Source organism: Zingiber officinale, chromosome 8B, assembly GCF_018446385.1.
Source record: "Zingiber officinale cultivar Zhangliang chromosome 8B, Zo_v1.1, whole genome shotgun sequence".
Lineage (NCBI taxonomy): Eukaryota > Viridiplantae > Streptophyta > Magnoliopsida > Zingiberales > Zingiberaceae > Zingiber > Zingiber officinale.
This window is the reverse complement of record NC_056001.1, coordinates 21,383,969-21,406,324: the sequence shown is the minus strand read 5'-3', so window position 1 is coordinate 21,406,324 and position 22,356 is coordinate 21,383,969. Positions and strand designations below refer to the sequence as shown.

At 37.2% G+C, this 22,356-nt stretch overlaps 1 protein-coding gene across 2 annotated transcripts; it reads left to right on the top strand.

Moving 5' to 3' along the window:
• The first annotated feature begins 1,574 nt into the window (after window positions 1-1,574).
• On the top strand, window positions 1,575-20,514 carry LOC122015064 (3-hydroxyisobutyryl-CoA hydrolase-like protein 2, mitochondrial). Of its 2 annotated transcripts, none has more exons than XM_042571718.1 (15): window positions 1,575-1,788; window positions 2,846-3,004; window positions 3,077-3,157; window positions 3,233-3,301; window positions 3,440-3,503; window positions 4,390-4,469; window positions 5,136-5,219; window positions 16,346-16,430; window positions 16,898-16,962; window positions 17,046-17,167; window positions 18,589-18,649; window positions 19,475-19,573; window positions 19,657-19,758; window positions 19,831-19,872; window positions 19,957-20,514. In XM_042571718.1, the coding sequence occupies exons 2-15, from the start codon at window positions 2,891-2,893 to the stop codon at window positions 20,074-20,076; spliced, it is 1,188 nt and encodes a 395-aa protein (XP_042427652.1). In that variant the 5' UTR covers window positions 1,575-1,788; window positions 2,846-2,890; the 3' UTR covers window positions 20,077-20,514. The 2 variants fall into 2 exon arrangements, with proteins under 2 accessions (XP_042427652.1, XP_042427651.1); XM_042571717.1 differs by having other exon boundaries at window positions 16,877-16,962.
• Window positions 20,515-22,356: the final 1,842 nt, after the last annotated feature.

Below are 22,356 nucleotides of genomic sequence, written 5' to 3'. Positions count from 1 at the left end.
TCAAGTTCTTCGGCAGCATGATAGCCAAACCCAGAACTCCATGTGCAATTTTTGGCTCTTTGCAAGCTGAAACTAGCAAATAACAATTTGACGAGATGTCACAGGCACAACAAGATAACTCAAAAATCTCTTATTTTTTTTCCTCCTCTGTTACACTGATTCACACCATGCTTGATTGATTTGCTTCACTCAGACCAATAATAAATGTAGTTACTACTATATTTCTAATTATATTTAAATTTATTTAGACTAATCCATCAATCAATCAAGAAGTGGAGATATACCCCTGCACTTCATTATGAGAAGTTGTTAGAGTTGTTTGCCCACGATAAGGCAAATGGTCAAAGAGCTTCTACTGCTGCAAAAAGAAATATTGAAATTATTTTAGAGGAAGAACAAATTAAAGAGATCTTGGACTAAATGATGAACATGAGAATTTTGAAGTGATCCCTGATAGTCTACCATTTGACGATCGATCAAGGAAGAGAAAGCTTGTATCTATTGATTCATATGGCAGTAAAAAAAATTCAGTTATCGACATTAATGTCAAGGAAGTTGTTGCCTCAATTGATCGTTCAACTTCAATGATTGAAAATAGGTAATTTCACCAACAAAATGTGAATGAGAAACTCTACAAAGCTCTAGTTTGTGTCGATGTTCCAGATAAAAATATACTTGCTGCATATCTATTTTTAGGAGAGAACAAGGAGAAAATTATGCTTTTCATGGGATGACCACCGGAGAAGAGATTGGAATTTCTAAATATGATATTCTCTTTCTAATTTTGATCAGTTATGTCAACATGATAGCCACAATTTTACAAAGCTCTAGAATATATATTAAGTATAAAAAAGTGAGCTACTTATTTTGATATCATGAAGTACAAACTTTGTAATTTACTATGAAGTATAGACTATTTTTATCGTACTTATAGACTATTTTTAAGTAATATTTGTGATTAATATTTTTTGTAGTTTAATATTTTAGTTGGTAATAATTTTATTATATTTGTACTTTAATATTTTAGTTGATAATAATTTTTTTTGGTTTCAAAGTAATGTTGAATTGTAATAATTATTATTTTTAAAAATAATATTGATAATTTAAAATTGTAGATTTTATTTTGATTAATAATAATTTTTAATTATCAAAATAAAATAAATATTAATTTAAAATTATATGTCACACACAATAGGAAGAATATTTTAAGTATTCTATAGTCCTTAGGTTGAGAAGGATAGGATATTTTGATCAATAAATAATTTTATTTTCTTTTTATTTTTTAAGTAAATAGTTTAAGGGATTAAGTTTTTTTTTTTCTTTGGATGAAGGTGAATAAACATAGTAGATTGTAAATTTGTTTTCCTTCCCCTACCTCTAGATTTATTTTATCCATCATGATTCACACCATCAGTTTAAGGGATTTGATTTTTGACTAATTTTAATGTTATTAAAATGCATCTTAACTTTATTTATTTAAAAATAAAAAAATAAAAAATAAAAAATAAAAAATCTGAATGTGTTTTGACAATACTGGTACTTCTAAGTTTCACTTTTTTATTTTCTTTTCATGGCCCGCAGCCGAACTGCTAATTGTCTTTCCCTAGCCCCTTCCCTCTTGCTTTGGAGACCAACGGCGCAGTCGAAGTCGCCGCCGCCCTGCCGCAGGTTGCCCGACCCAGTCAGCTTCCCAGCCGCCTCTCTCTCAGGCCAGTCTTCCCATTTCCCCACTCAGGCCAGTCTCTCTCCCTGGACGCCCTCCGTCGGTCATCGAACTCTCTCCCGTAGGTCAGTCTTCCCACCGATATGCAGGTCGTTCGTGGCCTTAATCTGGAAGGCCGATCTCCCTTACTCGTAGGCCAGACTATCTCCTTGAACATTCAATTTTCTCCAGCTGCTATAGTCTCGGCCCTATTCTCTCAAGGGACATAGTTCTATTTTTTTTTTTTTTTTTCATTTCATTTCTTATTTACTTATGCAGCTCTTACCCAATAACTTATCGTGAAGCTTATATTTATCCATTTGTCAACATGCAATTTGCAAATATGCTCATACATTTAATTTCCTTATATTATTTATCTTTACATATTTATATAAATTTTCTATTTTATTATTTTTGTCTAATTGCATGAGTTGTTAAAACTTGTTTTTCAAAATAATTTAATTATTTTCTTCATAAGAACTTATGCCAATTATTGAGGACTTTTTCATTCTTCTCCATTTTTTTAATTTTACATTAGAATCAATAAATTACACTAGCTTTATCCCATTGGAATTCCAAAGGTTTTAGGGCTGGGAGTTGATGTAAAAAAAATTATTTTTTGATTATTTTAAGCGATTAAATAATAGAGCTTATATATTTAGAAATTTACATTTTGATTATATTGAAATTATGTAATATATTTCGAAAAAAGATCAAATAATTTTTTTAATATATTTTATCATAAAACAGGCCGTGAATGGGTCATTTGATTTGTGTATTATGTATCTCTACATACATATGTTTGATATACTTTATATATTTGAATAAAACAACCAAAGTAAATAAGAAAATTAATGTGCATTGTATACACTTGTAGAAATTATGAAGGTTCATGAGCCTTTTGTTTTAAACTATTCACTAATGAAGATTGGAGAAGCTTTATTCATGAATTGTTTACAAATTATCTTCATGAACTTTAATCAGTTAAGCTCATAAGCAATGACTGAACTGTTTTTTCTTTTGAAGCAATGCAATAATATAACAACAGTTCCTTAAGCTTGCAGGCTTTAAGATGTAGCTCAACAATAAACAATCTTGTTAGATGCCATAAATAAACAAATATCCTTTTATTGTTTCTTTTAGAACTCTAAGTGACGGGCGGTGATCATTGCATTGTATATTGTGGATATGCAACGATTCAAAGTCCTTGCGCAAGTCCGGAGGTCCCTCTCCACCATCCGCTGTCCTCTCTTTACTACGACGAGACTCGTCTCTACCCACGATGATCAACCTCATAATGAGGTCAGCCTCCAGCATTAACTTCGTTTTCACTCTCATTTGACATCTTCTCTTGCTTCCTATTGTTGGATTCAGGTGCTCGTGGAGGGTAAGGCAAGCACCCGCGCTGCTATCCTCAATCGGCCTTCTAATCTCAATGCCCTCACAACAAATATGGTACTTTTCCTAATATGATTATGTTCATTTTTTGCTTGACTTAGATTAAAGTTAATTGTTATTTCTATTTCTCAGGCAATTCAGTTGAAAAAGCTATATGAGTCATGGGAGGATAACCCAGATATTGGGTTTGTTATCATGAAAGTGAGTTCTCACTTTCATAGGACCATCTAACTTACTATAGTTACTTTATCATCATTAATCATTGTGAACTTTCTTGCCTAAGAAATTTTAAGTGTTTATTATCAAAGCTGAAACTCGTGTTGTTTTGATGTTCTGAAGGGTAGTGGTAGAGCATTTTGTGCTGGCGGTGATGTTGTTGCTCTTTATCAATTACTTAATGAAGGTACCTTCTTGGTTTGAATAATCCTCAAATATTTATGTAGGCCGTAAATATTGTAGACATCTACACTAGTGGGTGTTGGTATTGATATGACAATAAAAAATAACAGAGAAGAGAGAATTTTTCATATTGCAAAGAACTATGCATCTTTCCCTTTGTACGGTACATGTTGGATATTGACACCTAATATATTTATTAATAATGTATAAAATTTCTTAGAGAGATGGTTCATTGGATCCACACCCATGTCAGATGCTAGCCCAAGAAACATGGATTAGTTATTAGCTATCCAGATATATAAGTTATTAAGTATTATATTAATACTATCCTAAGTCTAGGATTTTCAAGGATAATATTTTTAATTTATTAATTATAAATACGTATTGTTATCTACTATAATGAATGAATTACATAATGTAGTAAAATTTGAATTTGATAGTATTATAATATCTTAATTATGATACTTAGTATCTGCTATTCATAAATAATAACAGCAAACTTAAATTTAGTTATTTAGTTAATTCATAATTGATTTATTATAATCATCAACCCATGTTTGTATCAACTATTTGAAATCAATTAATTTATAGAATATGCATATTATTTCCCATTTCTCACTTGATCTGTCCATGCTCCTAGCACTTTCAAGGAGCAAAGACCTTGTCACCTTACGGTGCATGTGTCTTTCAACATTTGTAACAGACAAACTAAATTATAGCTTGTATAACAGTCCTATCCACTCCCCAATCCTTACACTGGTGGAAACACGGACAGTTGGAATTTTCTCTAATTCTGTGTCAGACCATATACGTCAATTTAATATGTTACTTTGACAATTTATTTTGCTAGTCACTGAGGTTTTCTTATGACATTTAGCTTTCTTGTGCAGGCAAGGTGGAAGTGTGCAAGGACTTTTTCAGGAATCTATACATGTTTATTTATACTTTAGGGACCTATTTAAAGCCTCATGTGAGTGTAACCTGAAACTCTTTGCACTTTGATTGCCATTTTGCAAGTAGATATTTTAAGGTATGAATTAGGTTTTTTCTCGCTTCTCATAAAATTTTAGGTTTAGAAGTAGGAGGATTGGTGCTCTTATTGCGAACATTGTACATCATTTTAATTTTTTTTCTTTGACCTAAAAATCAGAATGCTTGACTCAAGTGTTGCCGAGTTAGAAGATTAGGTTTATCACATCAGTATTTGATTATATAAAGCTTTATGAAGTTTGCTGATCTAACCTGTAAAAAAATTCAAAACATGATCATTTTTTCTATCTGCAATAGTAGTTATTTTCTGAGGTGTGCTTTGCTCTAGAGAACTAGGTAATTTTAAAGGATACTTAGAGCCTGAAGACCATAGACATGATTTGAGTTTAATTTAATTTATTTATTTTAAATTTCTTAACCTCAGCTGCTGTACCATTTGATGATATATCTTCCATAACTTTGTCATGGTAATAGTACACTTTTTTTTGACAATGTTCTGTGCACATAATGTTTTAGCTTATAAAATTTGTTCTTTTCCCCGTTCCTTTAATCCTTTATTTTTAGTGATATTTTCTTTTGTTCTATACTTTTCCATATTTGTCGTCTCTCTTTGTGAAATTCTTCTGGTGTTTAATCTTTCTTGCAGGTGGCTATTCTAGACGGTGTTACCATGGGGGGTGGAGCGGGAGTCTCAATTCCTGGAACATTTCGTGTTGCAACAGATAAGACTGTATGAGTTCTATCTTCTTGATATAATGATGCTACTTTTTCATAATTTTTAAGATAAGCTGTTTTTTTTTTAATTTTCTTGCACAGTCAGAAGTAAAGATCCATAAGCCGTGACTTAAATATTTCAAACCTAACCTTTACTAGTCATGATCAACTACTTATTGCCACATGTTATACAAAACATAACCAAGTCATATCATACTAGGTGGGGTTGACTGTATGGATCCTTCTATGCCATTGAACTTTATTTTCTACTATATCATCATCTATACTTAAATAAATTTTATTTTATTTTATTGTTGCTAACTAAGTCTATTTTGATCTTCCTTTTCCTCGTTTGATTTGCTTATTTGTCATAGTCACACATCGCCTAACTGGAGCATTTATTAACTGGTACATGTCTATACCATTTTAAACGTGTCTCGCGTAATTTTCCCTCAATAGATGCAACTCTGACTTTCTCTTTAATGCTCTCATTTCTTATTTTGCCCATCCTTATATGTTTACATATCCATCTTAACATCCTCATCTATGCAACTCTTATCTTTTGCTCATGTGCTCGAGTCATATCCCAACATTCAACGTCATATAACATAGTAGGTCTAACTGCCGTTTTGTAGAACTTTTCTTTAATTTTAGAGGTACTTTACGATCACATAAAACATATGACGCCCTCTTCCATTCCAACCGACTTATATTCTATGTAAAACATCTTTCTCGATCCCTCCATCATTTTACAAAAATGATCCTAAATATTTAAAGCTCTCAATTTCAGATATCTTAACAATTATTTCATTACATCTAATATTGCTAAACTTAAATTCTATATATTCTGTCTTTACTCTACTAAGCTTAAAACCTTTCACTTCTAGTGCTTCCCACCAAGATTCTAGTTAGCATTTACTCCTTTATGTGTCTCATCTACTAAAACAATATTATCTACAAACATCATGCACCATAGTACTGTGTTTTGGATGTATTCAGTGAATTCGTCCATAGACTCAAAGTTGATCCTTGATGTAACTTTATTTTATTGGAAATGCTTCAATTAATCAAGTTTTCACTTTGGTCGTTATATTCTTATATATATCTTAATTAGTTCAATATATGTTACGCTAATACATTTTTTTTCTAAAATTCTCTATATAATTTCTGAAGAACTTTATCATAAGTTTTTTCTAAGTTACTGAATATTATGTGTAGACATTGCTTTTGCTCCCAATATTTTTCAATTAGTTGCATGAGAAGATGTATAGCTTCCAGGCATGAAACCAAATTGATTTTCGACCACCATGATCTCCTTCTTTAATCTTTTTTCTATTACCCTTTCCCAAAGTTTCATAGTATGATTCATTAATTTAATATCTCTATAGTTTGCACAATTGTATACGTATCTCTTGTTCTTATATAAGGGAAATAGAGTATTTAACCTCAATTAATCAGACACTTTTTTTGTTTTTAATATTATGCTAAATAATTTTGTAACTCATTTAATACCTTGTTTCTCTAGGCACTTCCATACCTCTATCGAAATATCATTTGGTTTAACGACTTTTTCATTTTGCATCCCATTTAAAACTTATTTTACTTTTGAAATTTGAATTTGTTAGAATAATTATAGGGGTATTTTTGTCTTTTGGTGTATGTCTTCTTTTCTATATAAAGACCTAACTCGTGGTTCTCAATACACGAGAATTTAAGTTTTACTTTGTTCATGGTATCAGAGCCAAGTTAAAACCCTAATTCCTTTCCTCTACCCTGCGCCGTCTTTCCTCTACCCGCGCCGTCTTTCTTCCGAGCGGCTGCCAGCGACTCCCCCTCGCGATTTTCATCCGCCCGACGCAGCGCGGTAGAAGAAGACTAGCCGCCTCCCTCGCGATTTTCATCCGCTCCTTCCGAGGAACAGTCGCGGCCGCAGAAGAAGACTCGTCGCCTCCTCTTTGAGCACGAACCCCTGTTTTTCCACCTTCGCTCGACGCCGCGCTGCCTCAGCCCAACACCGCCTCCGCCGATTCCTTCCGAGGAACAGTCGCGGCCGCAGAAGAAGACTCGCCGCCTCCTCTCTGAGCTCGCGCCTCCTCTTCCACTCGCGTTCTGATCCCTCGCGGGAGAGGAGCACGAACCCCTGCGCCCAGGATGAGGAGGCGCTCGACGTCCCTAGCAGCCACCGAATCAGGCCAGGCCTTGACTGGACTCTTGTTTCAGCCCTTCGAGGAAATCAAGGAGGAGCTCTCTCTGTTGCCGACCCATCTGGATCTGCCGGCCTGTCTCCCTACGCCCAGGTTCCCCTTTCGTGCTCCTAGAATAACAAGGAGAGTATTTGCAGAAAATATCTCAGCATTTTGGTTTTCTGCAATTTGCTTATAAATTGGTCGAAGAAGCAAGCTCAGTTTGTCTCTGCTATTGCTCTGTCACCAGCAGCCAACATCACCTCTGAACCTGCTCTGTCACCAGCAAGCTCAGTTTATCTATTCATGGCTACATCTAGCGCCCCAAAGCCAGATATTTCAATTTTTACCAACCATATTACTGCACCCCTTTCTTCCGAGCAGTTTGATGGTAAAAATTATATCTCCTGGGCATCTCACATTGAACTTTGGCTTGTTGGACAGGGGTATAAGACACATCTCACTCAAACTGAAGAAGATGTTCAAGACGCTGATCGTCCTTTGTGGAAGAAGGTTGACGCTCAGTTGTGTTGTATTATCCGAGCCACCATCCATCCATCTCTCAGGGATGTCTTCCGTACTCACAAAACCTGTAAAGCTGTTTGGACACAGGCTCAACAACTCTTTACAAACACCTCTCGGCGACTCTATCAAGTTTGTGAAGATCTCATGACCATTCTCAGCGCTCATCAAATTAAGGATTCAATGTCAACTTATCTGAGTTCAGTCTCTAGTCTTCTTTGTGATTTCAATGAACTGCTCCCACTTGCGGCCAATCCTGCTGAAGAGCTTGAAAATCAGAAGAAATTTTTTATGTCTCTGGCTTTATATGGTCTGCCCACAGATTATTCTCATGTTCGTGATCAGATCCTGGGTAGCCCCACAGAAGCTACCATGGACAATATCTGGGCGACTCTTCTCCGTGTCCCGGCCAAAGTCTTGACGATACCTGCCGACTCGTCAGCGTTGGTCTCTCGACACAAAGGACCTCCATCTCGCAAGGGTGGCAAAGGATGCCCTTGGTGTGATCATTGCCACAAACTGGGACACACGATTGATAAGTGCTGGAGTCTACATGGTCGTCCTCCTCGTGCTGCTCAGATCGTTCAGAGTTCTGTTGCTTCTTCAGCTTCCACTTCACAGTTACCACCTGATTCGACTCCAACACCTTCCTATACTGACTTTCTGAAATGGTTTGAGGATCGTCAGGCTTCTGGTTCCACTGCTACCATTGCACACGCTGGTACTTCCTTTGCTGGCATATCTCGTTCTTCGGGTCCTTGGGTTCTTGATTCTGGGGCCACCGATCATATCACTGGTAATAAATCCCTATTTTCCTCTCTCACTACTTCTGGTACTCTACCAATGGTCACCATGGCCAATGGTTCTCAAACTCAATCCCTGGGTATTGGTATTGTTCATCCTTCTTCATCTCTTTCCATTCATAATGTTCTTTATGTTCCCGGCGCTCCATTTAATTTATTGTCAATAAGTCAACTTACTCGATCTCTTGATTGTGTCATTTCTTTTACTAACACATCTATTTCCTTACAGGACCGGAGTACGGGGAGAATGATTGACTTCGGATGTGAATCCCATGGCCTATATCGACTTCAACAACCTTCTTTTGTTGGTTCGGCGGCGGCATCTCCGCTACTTATTCATGCTCAGTTGGGACATCCAGGTCTTCATAAATTGAAACAGTTACATCCTAGTCTTTCTCACTTAGAGTCTTTATCTTGTGAGTCGTGTCCATTAGGTAAGCATATTCGTAGTTCTTTTTCTCCTCGCATTGAGAGTCGGGCTATGTCTCCTTTTGCTTTGGTTCATTCTGATGTTTGGGGTCCGAGTCGTGTTTCTTCTACAATGGGGTCAAGGTATTTTGTTACTTTTATAGACGATTTTTCCCATTGTACATGGTTATATCTGATGAAGGATCGTTCAGAATTGTTTTCATTTTCAATCCTTCTTCCTTGAAATAAAACTCAATTGCACTTCCTCTCGAACTTGCAAAGTGATAACGCACGCGAGTATTTGCTCACCCGCCAGTAGCTTCGACATCTCACGTGTGTCAGATCGCACGCCTCGCCTCATACCCTTAACGTATAGGGTGCAGTAACGCAAGAATCGCCATCTTCGAGACCACTGACTCTTCTTCTCCATTCTCACGTCCCTCATCGTTTTGGGGCGCACTGCGTGTTATCTCATCAATCGCATGCCTTCCACCACTCTCCAGGGTAAAATACCTCACGAGGTACTTTATCCGCATCAATCCCTTCATCCTCTACCACCCGGGTCTGGTTCTATACGCTCGATCCCAGATCGACAAACCTCTCCCGGCCTCATAAGTGTGTGTTCGGTACCCACCTCGTAAAGGGTACAAACGTAGGGTGTAAAACGAACCCGACTCGAAAAAATCGGGTTGGGTCGATTCGGTCTGGTCGGGTTCGAGGGTCGAGAGTAAAAAATTTTCGGGTCGGGTTCGGGTTGTGACTTAAATATAGGGTTTTGGGTTTTTAGAGTTAAATCAAATTTTATTTTAAAATTTAGATGTTTTAATATTAATATTATGATAATGATGGAATATCGAGATAAAAGTGAAGAATTATAGGAAAACCAAAAATCGTTTGATTTTTTATATGGGTTGGCGATCGGGTGGTCGGGTTCGGGTTGAGGTGTTTGGTTGTCGTTCGGGTTGGGTTAAAAAAAAACTCAACCCGACCCAACCCGACCCGACCCAGAATGACACCCCTACAAATGTTATTCCCCTACTCTTCGTCGGTACTTCTCTTTGCGTCACTTTCTTTTTTTGGTCCTTCCACTTCACAAGCCGAGGTTTCTCCTCTCCACCGCACCAAGAATATCTTTTGTCCTCCGAGGCGCCTATCATCTCCACTCGCCTCCTCCTTTCGCAGTTTATCAACGCCCCTCGCTCGCCACACGACCAACACCGACATCGCCAGGCACATCTTTGGAGCCAAGTCCTTCGTTGTTTCCTTCGGTCCCATCTCCTGCCTCTGATGTCCTATTGCACTTCGAAAGGGTATACGTTCTACTCGTAATCCTTCACCTCACTATATTTCTTTAAGCTATCATCATCTTTCACCATCCTATTATTATTGTCTGTCTTCCTTGTCGTCTGTTTCTCTTCCAAAGACTGCAGGTGATGCCTTTGCCCATCCAGGATGGAAACAGGCTATGCTTGATGAAATGAGTGCCTTACAGAGCAGTGGGACTTGGGACCTCGTTCCTCTACCTCCTGGGAAGTCAGTGGTTGGTTGTCGATGGGTGTTTACGGTGAAAGTCGGTCAGCACGGTTGATCGACTTAAGGCTCGCCTTGTCGCTAAAGGCTATACTGTATTCGATCGATTATGGAGATACTTTTTCTCCGCCAAGATGTCCTCCGCCTTTTTCTGCCTATCACGCACCGCCATCGCCCCTTCATCACTGACATCAAAATGCATTCTTACATGGTGACCTACTAAGAAGTCTACACGGAGCAACCTCCGTGTTTTGTTGGTCTTGCGTTGTCGCTCATGGAAATCTTTATACGGTCTCAAGCAATCACCGAGCACGGTTCAAGAGATTTAGTACCGTAATTCAACAGTTTGACATGACTCAGTCGATCATTCTGTCTTTTATCGCCACTCATCTACCGGTTGCATCTATGTAGTGGTTTATGCTGATGATATCGTAATGATCATCTCGGGATTTCACAAGTAAAACAACACCTTTTAAACATTTCCAAGGATCTCAGCAAACTCAAATATTTTCTAGGGATGTAAGCTAAAGATGGGATCATTATATCCCAAAGGAAGTATGAAATGGATATTTTGGAAGAAACAGGAATGTTAAACTCAAAGACAGTCGATAATCCCATGGATCCTAATGTCAAACTCCTGCCAAATCAGGGGGAGCCTCTTTCAGATCCTGAACGGTACAGGCGATTAGTAGGGAAACTAAACTACCTTACTGTCACTCGTCCGGATATCTCATTTGCAGTAAGTGTAGTAAGTCAGTTTCTCAACTCTTCGTGCAAAGAACATTGGGATGCCGTGACTCGCATTATTTGATATATCAGGGGTGCACCAGGAAAGGGTCTTCTATATGAAGACAAAGGACATACTCAAATTGTGGGGTATTCTGATGCAGATTGGGCAGGATCTCCCTTTGATAGAAGATCTACTTCTGGATTTTGTATATTTGTCGGAGGTAATCTTGTTTCTTCGAAAAGTAAAAAGCAGAATGTTGTGGCGAGATCCAGTGCAGAGGCAGAATATTGAGCTATGACTATAGCCAGTCAAGAACTTATATGGTTAAAACAGTTGCTTCAGGAACTAAGGTTTGGAGAGGTTACACAAATGTCACTCATATGCGACAACCAGGCCGCTATGCATATTGCCTCAAATCCAGTCTTTCATGAGAGAACAAAGCATATTGAAGTTGACTGTCACTTTGTCAGAGAGAAAGTCATATCTGGAGAAATATCTACTAGTTTTGTCAACTCAAATGATCAGCTAGCAGATATATTCACTAAGTCACTTAGAGGTCCCCGAATTGATTACATATGTAACAAGCTTGGTATATATGATCTATATTCTCAAGCTTGAGGGGGAGTGTTAGAATAATTATAGGGGTATTTTTGTCTTTTGGTGTATGCCTTCTTTTCTATATAAAGACCTAACTCGTGGTTCTCAATACACGAGAATTTAAGTTTTACTTTGTTCAGAATTCTATTATAAAAATTTAAATTTCTATAATCATTTGATCTACTTAAATTACCTAAGAGAAGATGGTCACCTAAACTTTCATTAAAAAGCTGCTCTTTTATTTCTCCATGATTTTCTAGTACTTTATTGTATTCATCTTTAATACATCTTATTTGGATAAGATCTTTTATTTTTCTTTTTCTCATTTTAGTTATTATATAAATATCTCTTTCCCCTTCTTTTGTATCCAATTTTTGATATAATTATTCAAAAGTTTTATTTATTTTTGCTTGATTTACTACTTTCTTAATTTTTTTCTGGGCCAAAATAAAACATTTCTCATCTTTTCAAGCTAAATTAAAAAACACTTGCATAAAAAGAAACTTAATTAAAGACAGAAAGAGGCAGATCGTTTACTTGGTTACAACCTAGGTGGTTATTAATTCAAGACAAGTAAAGCTCGCTAAAAGTCTCCTTCAAGCGGAGAAGCCTCTTACAGCAGTTGAAACGATCAATTACAAAGCTAAACAGAAAGAGAATTGATTACAAGTGCTGTTGTTTATCTTCTGCGATCAGGGCTGTATTTATAACCCTGATCGGGACGCCTGGAAGGGTTCTAGGCGCCTGGATGTGGATAGAATTTTATCCGCGTCACATCGGATCATGACAACACGTGTTTCGATAAACTTTCAATTCCGGGCTCCCGGACCAGACGGTGTTGTTCCAGCTCCCCCGAGGTGAGGCGCCCTAGTGATCCGAGCGTCCGGACCAAGTCAACTTCCCTATTGACTTGGTCCGAGCCTTCTATTCCGGTTCCACTCGTTTGGATGATTTTGGCTATCCGAAATAGGACTCACCCGAACTCATTTTTCGGCCTTCGAGCAATCTTCCGCTCCGGCTTCTCATCCCTCAGAATCGTCGCGCGCTTCTTTCTTGTCCGCCAGCGTACTCTTCCGCAACACCTCATCCCTAGGACGCATCGAACCCATCGACTCTCAGTCCTTCTCGCTAGCTACGTCTTTTGCTCGACTTCCTGTGCTCCTAAGTTCCTGCACACTTAGACACAGTGCATCAAAACACAACATGACCTAACTCTAACTTGGTTGATCACATCAAAACTTTCACGGGATACTTACAATCTCTCCCTTTTTTATGTGAACTACCCAAGTTAAGTTAGGGTAAAAGGAACACAGACAACTAATAACCAAGTAATAAATTTTGCGATGCGGAAAAATTAAATGAATATCCTCCCCTTACACTAACCTCCACTTCTCCCCTTTTGATCACATACAAAATGGGGTATTTGAAATAAGTCTAAAACAAAGTCTAAGGGAAAATACTATTATAACGATTATCCAAAAAATCATGAAAGTTTAAATTTCGACAAAATCTTGACTTTAATAAGTTATAAACGAATTTTGAAAAAAGCATAATTTGAAAAATATTTTTAAGTATTGAAAGATTCTGAAAATTTTAATAGGGATTGAATAGACATATATAAAGCAGATATAAAATTTTGAACAAACGAGTTAAGCAGAAAAATAAATTCCAAAAAAAAACTTAAATGTTAAAAATTACTTTTTTGAGTAATTATCAAATATTTTTAGATTGGGCAAATTAAAAAAAAATTATAACAGTTAACTATTTAACTATTAGTCTATTAAACATTCATTTCAATAATTGACTTCCAGGTTGTGGCGAGACACTAGGCCTTCTTGGATATTGGAATAACAACCACTTCTAGACAAAGCGTTTTAAAGAAATTAAACATTTAATTTTCTTTCTGCAAATGGTAAACAAAAAAAAAGACAACTCGGTGCACGATGCTCCTGGGGAAGGATCCATTGTACGCAGTTTTACCCTGCTTTTTTACCCTGCTTTTTGCAAGGGGTTGTTTCCAGGATTCGAACCCGTGACCTTTTGGTCACATGGCAACAACTTTACCGTTGCGTCAAGGCTCCCCTTCTACTAGATTTGGGAACCCAATATAGATTTCTTTCTACTGGATTGATCAAGTATCTTTTAGGAATATATTTTGATGATAACTTTCTAATTTGATCTTTATGGTATTTAAAATACCAATTTAATCCTTGATAATACTAGTTATCAGCGCTAGGCGTATGCTTCTATTTCTAACTCAGATGACGAGCTTTCATCCCAAGTGGCCTTGAGATTCTTGTGCTTGTTTTGCTTGGGGCCTTTACCTTTTTCCTTTTTGAGCTCCGGGCAATCCTCCTTTATATGTCCTTTTTGACACCGGTAGCATTGAACCTTCCTTCTATTTCATTAATTTTTTCTATTATGCAATTCTTTAAATTTATTAGGCTTAAAACTTTTTTTAAACTTTCTTACTATGTACGCTTCTTGGTCTCCTTCCAACTCGGGTTTGTCCTTCTTGGTGGCTCTTAATGCTAGATTCTGACTTGACTCTACTGTTGTACCTGCACATCGAGTCTTATATAATTCTAAAGTTGAAAACAAGCCCTCTAGGGTACTTACCTCCAAGTCCTTCGAGATGTAGTAGGCGTCTATGATCGAAGTTCTTTAGGGATTCTGGGAAAGACGTTTAGCGCGTAGCGTACTGAGTCCTGGTTGGTAACCGTTTCACCGAGGTTGCCCTAGTCTGGTGATCAGCTCTTTGATCTTCGCGTGGAGTTGGACTACCTTGTCATCTTTTTCCAGATGGATGTTCGTTAACTTGTTCCGAAGAATGTCCCGTCGTGCGAGCTTTGCTTCGAATGTTCCTTGGTGGGGTTCTAGGAACTCCTAGAGGTCTTTTGCTGATGTGATTTACTTCTTGAGACGGTAATACACTTAATAAGTGATATTTTGCTCTACTGTTGATTAGGAAATCACTTTGCTTCTTTTTCGTCCAGAGATATTCTTCTTTTTCTATGCCTTGCTGATCTTTGGGAACTACAAAATCATACTTGATTATTAAAAGAATTTCAAAGTCGGTTTCTAGGAATATCTCCATTCGGCGTTTCCAGTGCGCGAATTTTCCCTCGAACTTTGGTGGGATGAGGCTTGGACCGACCATTGGTTTCTTTGCTTCAGTCGGCAGTTAGTCCTTCTGAAGCGTCTTGACTTTGATACCACTTGTTGGTCCCTTGTCGGTCGACTAGAAGGGGGTGAATAGCCTAAAATAAAAATAAAACCGTTCTTGTCTTTTCAACTTAAATTAAGAAACACTTGCATAAAAAGAAACTTAATTAAAGAAAGAGAGAGACAGATCGTTTACTTGGTTGCAACCTAAGTGATTGTTAATCCAAGGCAAATAAAGCTCACTAAAAATCTCCTTCAGGCGGAGAAGTCTCTTACAGCTGTTGAAGCACTTAATTACAAAGCTAAACAGGAAGAGAATTGATTACAAGTGTTGTTTAACTTTTGGGATTAGGGTTGTATTTATAGTCCAGATCGGGGTGCCTAGAAGGGTTCCAGGTTCCTGGACGTGGATAGAATTTTATCCGCATCGCACCGGATTGCGACAACGCGTGTTTCGATAAACTTTCAATTCCGGGCGCCTGGAGGTGTTGTTCCAGCTCCCCCGGGGCGAGGTGCCCAGGTGATCCGAGCGCCTGGACTTAGTCCAAGCGCTCGGACCAAGTCAACTTCCCTGTTGACTTCACAGTCCGGGCCTTCCGTTCCGGTTTCGCTCGCTTGAGTGATTTCGGCCATCCGGAATAGGACTCATCCGAACCCATTTTCCGGCCTTCGAGCAGTCTTCCGCTCCAGCTTTTCGCCCCTCGGAACCGTTGCGCGCTTCCTTCTCGTTCGCCAGCGTACTCTTCCGCAGCACCTCGTCCATCGGACGCACCGAGCCCGTCGACTCTCTCTCGTGCCGTCTTTCTCACTAGCTGCGTCTTTCAGACACGGGGCATCAAAACACAACAGGACCTAACTCTAGCGTGGTTGATTACATCAAAACCTCAACGGGGTACTTATATTTTAAAATTTTCCTCGTCTTACAAATATATAATTCCTTATAGGCTTATTGTTTTTTCTTCACTTTCTCCACTACTTTCTCTAAACAATTTCTTGACCAATTATTGTCCCTTGTCTTGTTTCTTTCCTTAAGAATAAACACAGTCTGGTTATTATCTTTCTGTAGGGGAATATTTGGTCTTGACAGGTGAAAGACTTAATGGCATTGACATGCTTGCAGTTTGCCTTACTACACACTATGCCTTGCCACATGTTATATGCTACATTTTTTGCAATGCATAGTAACTTCCCTGAACAATTTCAGATGTTTTCTACACCAGAAATTCATATAGGCTTCCATCCTGATGCTGGAGCTTCCTTCTACTTGTCACATCTAACTGGTCATATAGGTATGACCTTTTTACAATGTTACTCCCGTGTTGCGTAACAAATTTTTTATTCTCTATTCATGTTTATTCTGCCAATATCTGATCCTTTACACTTATTGTTTGCTGCTCATACCTGGTGGCCCTACAAGTACCCTATATGTGATTGTCATGCATATAGATTTGTTCAATTTCATGGGAATATAATTCATTAATATTTAGGTGTCCATGAAATTTTTTCTCACACAAAATAAGAATCTGGATATACTAAAGTGGAAGTTACTAGAGTTTCTGTGATCATGAATATCCTTTGTATTTAAATGGCTAGCAAGGTTGACATCCTATAGGCATTGTTTAAGTTGGTCTTGAATTTTTATGATATTCTCGCAGTTCTTTCTTGACCAATTATTGCCACTTGTCTTTTTTCTTTCCTTAAGAGTAAACACAGTCTAGTTATTATCTTTCTGTAGGGGAATATTTGGCCTTGACAGGTGAAAGACTTAATGGCATTGATATGCTTGCAGTTGGCCTTGCTACACACTATACAATAAGCGCCGTGTGTTTCTCTGATCCATTTTGAAAATTTATCTTTGTGCAATTTTCCGTTTCCTTACTATGTAACTTCTTTCTTGGTGATAGAGGCTTGATTGGGTTGATGAACGTCTAGCTAAGTTGATCACTGATGATCCTTCAACAATAGATACTTCCCTTTCAACTTATGGTGATATTGTTTATCCAGATAAGAATAGCATTGTTAACAGGTATTTGCCCTCAAAAGGTTACGTACTCTTTCAAATATCAATCCAATTGATTATTTGCATGTTTTTCTTACACCATACCGTGTGGCATCAGACCAGCAGGATTGGTAGAAAATTGAAATTGTCAAAAAAAGCTACCAGCAATTCATATATGAGATAACAGTTTGAGTTCAATCATAATAAGACTATACACAAAGTCTCATCAAATTTTATATAATTAACTTGTATCTTAAACAATAAATATTAGAACTAATAAAGTTATCGTAGTGATACTAGATAGATTCATAATATTAGTAATGACATATAATTATCATAATCAAGTAACTATACCATATTATTTTTATTATTTGATAAAATCATGTGTGAGAAGTATTAGGTAATAGTAGATCTCTAATATAGTTGTAAATGTATTGGATCATTAATAAATAATAAATCATATCAACTAATTCGGAACGAATAAATAACAAAAATGTATTATGATAAATAGTAAAATCGAATTGTACTATAACAAATATTAAAATCATATTTATTACTATAAAGCTATTGAATAAAACTAGATAATTGTTTAATATCTCATACTATAGGGCTTTATTGGGACCTAAATCACATCCAAATCATGTTTATATATGATTTATCCCAATCAACAATAACTTCTCTCAGTCAACTTTGAAAGAAAGACGAGACACAGATTTTGCAAGTAGTTGTTTATGAGTATCAACAAGGTTAATAATCATTGATCTCATGATAATCTTTAGTGGCAAGGTTGAGAAATTTGCATTGGAATTCAAGAGTGTGAAGAAGACTCTCTTGCCCTCTCATGCTTGATTGTTTGGATTCAAGCTAGGATTAGCAAAAAGTTTGCTAAATGCTTGAGTTTTTTTGTATCATCCTTCTTCAGCCAATTTTCCTCAGATCTCATGGATTTTCACCCTCAACCTGGCCAAATTATAATTCTTTTCGTCTGTTTTGTAATCAAATTTAATTCTTTTGTAGGTGATGATTTTGAATCCTGAGTTTTCAACTATCTTTGTAAGAGAACCCATTTCTCGGGAAAAATTGTATTAGCCTTTTCTTGCACCAATAAAACTTGGGCGTTTTGTACTGGTATAAACTGGTCTTGACAACTGTATATGTTCTCAGTTACATCATTTCAAGTACGTAATATACATGAAAATTTGTGTCTAATTCAATGAAGTACAACCTACATAAAACAATGGGATGCCTAATGTATAAATTTGTTATTTTACTACCTTTTTGGTATATCATGCATATTCCATTTTGTCAATCGTTCTTATTTATAATTTCTATTAAGTCCTTTTTACAAGGTGTATTGGTACTTTTGCTAGTTCTTTTCATCTGTAATATCTAAAATAATTTTGATCTACTGAATTTTGTTTGAAGTTGGATTATTCCCCCTCCTGCAGGCTGGAGGTAATAGATAAATGTTTTGGTCTTGAATCAGTTGAAGAAATTTTGGATGCTTTGGTGAGCTTTCCCTCAATCTGTTTGATCTCTGTAGATTATTTAGTGATAAATTTGTGCACGCTACCTTCATGTTAGTCAGTATGATGGTTCAGTTATTAGCCAAAAAAAGTCTTAGGTTATAATGTTATATAGGACCAGTTTTGTTCATAAAGTATAACATGTTACACCCACGTTTTTAAGATAATACAGTTTCAAAAAATGCATCTTTGAATTTTAATCAATGCATTGTTCGTTACCTACTTACCTGTGTTTATCCCCAATTTTTTATCACAATTCAGGTTTTACTACTTTGTTTCTATGATTGATTTTATTTAAAGCAAACTATTCAAGAGAACAATTTGCTTGATAGTTGTTGCACTAAACCTTTATATTTTTACAGTGACATGTATTAAAAAAAAACCTTCAGCTTGCCTGCTTCATTCTTCAAGCAAAACCTTATTCAATCTTCTTTTATGTACATTATATTTACTAGATATTTGAATAGTAAATAATGTTACTCTTCCATTAAATTTATGGAGGTATAGTTTGTTTGTATAACTATCAATTACACTCATCAACCTTTTAATAAGCTTGGCAGTAATTAAGCAAGTTCTTCAACCTCTTTTTTTTTTTAATAATATCCATCATATTATTCATCTGAACAATCACCAATCAATTACAAACATGGATCAGTCATTTAGATTTCTAGTTCGTATTCTCACAAAATTAAAACAATGTCAAGTGACTCACTCTCAAGTACTAACTAGCCTTATAAATCTAGACACTAGATTTACTAACATTGCCTTTCTGGTGCAACATTATTTGTTACTCGTTTGTCATTAACAGGAGACTGAGGCAGCCAGATCAAAGCAAGAATGGTGTACTGTTGCATTAAAGAAATTGAAAGAAGCTTCTCCATTGAGTTTAAAAGTCGCCTTACGATCGGTGAGTTTCTAGAGCCTCGTGCTAGGATTAAATGAGTTGTAATTTGTTATTACGACCTGAAATTTAGTTCTACAATTTACTAGGTAAGAGAAGGCAGATTTCAGACTCTTGATGAATGCCTTGTTCGAGAGTACAGAATGTCTCTTCATGGGATCTCAAAGCCACTTTCTCATGACTTCCTTGAGGTAATGTACTCATTTTTCTCCTGAGAATATATTTAGTGTTCCTGAGGGTTTGTATGTCTTATGTTTGTATAGGGTGTCCGAGCACGGCTGGTCAACAAGGACTTCACTCCTAAGGTATCTACAGTGGTGCTTCACATAGTTCAATTTCTCATGTGGTGTTTATCACAGATTCCATGATTCTAACCATATACAATGCAGTGGGATCCCCCAACATTGGACAAAGTACCAGAAGACATGGTTGATCATTATTTCTCACCTCTCGGGGATTTGGATTCTGAACTAAAGCTACCTACACACTTGCGTGAAGCCTTTATTTGATTTAGTACCGAAAATGGTCTCATTGTGCCGGATGCAGCTCAGAGAACATAATCTAAAAGCCATTTTTTGATCATGAAGTTGCTTTTACATAAGAGGTGGCAGGTACTAACACAATCAATTTCCACCCATTATTTTGCTTCAAAGTGAAATTAATGATTTTGGACACGTGAAGAACCAAAATCTTAGTATCACTAGAGAGCTGCATTTTTATGCTCCATGCAAATAATGGTAGATTGAACTTGATATCTTTAATACCTTCACTTCCTTAACATATGGTCTCAAAACCTTGTTAGGCTGCATTTCCTTAACACCACCATGATGCTTAGACTGCTCTTTCTGCTTCAAAGATAATTAAAAAATGTTAAAAAAAATCCTATTAAATTTATAGGCACTGTCGTTATATTTGCAATTATCATGAAAGCATTTGATGTTAAAAGAGAGGAGACTCCCAAGTGGAGGGTGCCTTTTGCTGTTGATTACGTTCACTACTTTATTAATGGATGGAATGGTCTCTTTCATATTGTCCGTCTGTTTCCACTATTTATTTTCTTGTGGATTTTGGATTCATAGCAATTAATTTACCGATTAAATAATTCAAGCAAGATTGCCTGTAGATGATTATTTACCTTCCAGACTTACTGTTTAACGTTTGAATGATAACTTCCAACTTTTTAAAAGTCTATTTAGTCCCTCACTTAGCTTTACTTAGAGAACATAGTAACCAATATACATATGTTTACTTAGCACTCCTTCAATCTCCTTCCTTCTCCCTTCCCATTCCTGTTGAAAAACTTGGCCATTAACTGGACGTTCTCACTAGGCAGATATGAATGGAGTGGACGCTGTCACATTACAGTACCCTGCTTGGACCGTGGAACACAGAAAATGACACCTGACCTGTGCCGTGCCTCATCCTTTCACACTGACTGCCTTTTGGACTTCCACTCTGGTTGCACTAACTCGTCCTTCCACACTGCCATTGCTGCTGCGTCTCTGATCTGTTCTTTTCATGCAGCATCGCCACCTTCTTTCCTTCCGTAGGGAACCATCCTGGAAGCTCTCGTCCAGTGAGTTCTGACGTAACAACGATAACATCAGCAAAACAGCCAAAAACATAGGACGGGCTTAATTTGTTCACTGCTTCAAAATTCAAATACCCCATGTGATGTTTGAAAAGGTATATATATAAATTTTGTGTTCGCCTATAAGTATAATTTTTACACTCAGAAACTGACACTTTTCAAAAGAGGCTCTCGTGTAGTTGTTGCCACAGGTGATCGAGGGGGTGTTAGTTAATTGGAGAAGATGTGCGAATCTGTAGAAATCTAAAAGGCACCGTGGGGTAATAGTACAGCAGTCATCTTCTCCAACTCTAAATTTTAATAAATTAATTAATAAATTTTTCTTAATGAACAATTGACTTATAAATATTAGACTGATAGATCATTTGTTATAAATATTTTTTGATTTATTTTAATTGTTGATGAAAATTTTTTATAGGACCGAATTGGTTATTTCAAAATTTATTGACACATTTCTGGTTATTATTTTTTCTATATATATATATATATATATATATATATATATATTTTGATGTAGTGATAATGAGGGGCTCCCGTTTCCGTTGCCACGTAGAGGTCACAGGAGGTCAAAGTTAAGATGGTCAATGGGTTGATGATATTGGCCGGTAGGGTGAATCATACTCCGATCAGGGATTAAACACCAACCTATTGGTACAAAGAATAATCAAATCGATGCTCAAAGTACAAGATGAAGCCGAACCGAGCGGCTCCTCCGCACGGCCTAGCAACAAACTTGACATCAGCCGAGCACACGGACAGTGAATTGCCCGTCGAGCGGCTATCTCGCTCGGCCAAGCAATAGAGCATATGGACAGTGGGCTTTCGGTCAAGCGCCATCCTGCTCGGCCCAGCAACGGATGACACTTGGACAGGGGACTTTTAGCCAAGCGGCTATCTCGCTCGGCGTGACAGCAGAGAGCGCAGGGATAGCAGAATTTTGACCGGGCGGCCAAGCAACAGACACAGCAGAACATCCTTAGACATCCTTTTGGGAGCTAGTGCTGCTGACAGGTGACATGATCAGACAGAAGATCATACGACAAAAGCTTCCACTGTCACTTCAGAAATATGCTCAGTCCGTTAAGATACTGTGTTAGAGACACGTCTTTTCAGAGAAAATTTTGAGATGCGTGCTCATCTTGGGAAACGTGCACGCGCGCTCCCGAAGCTCTAAATAAAGGGGACCCAAGTATTAGCA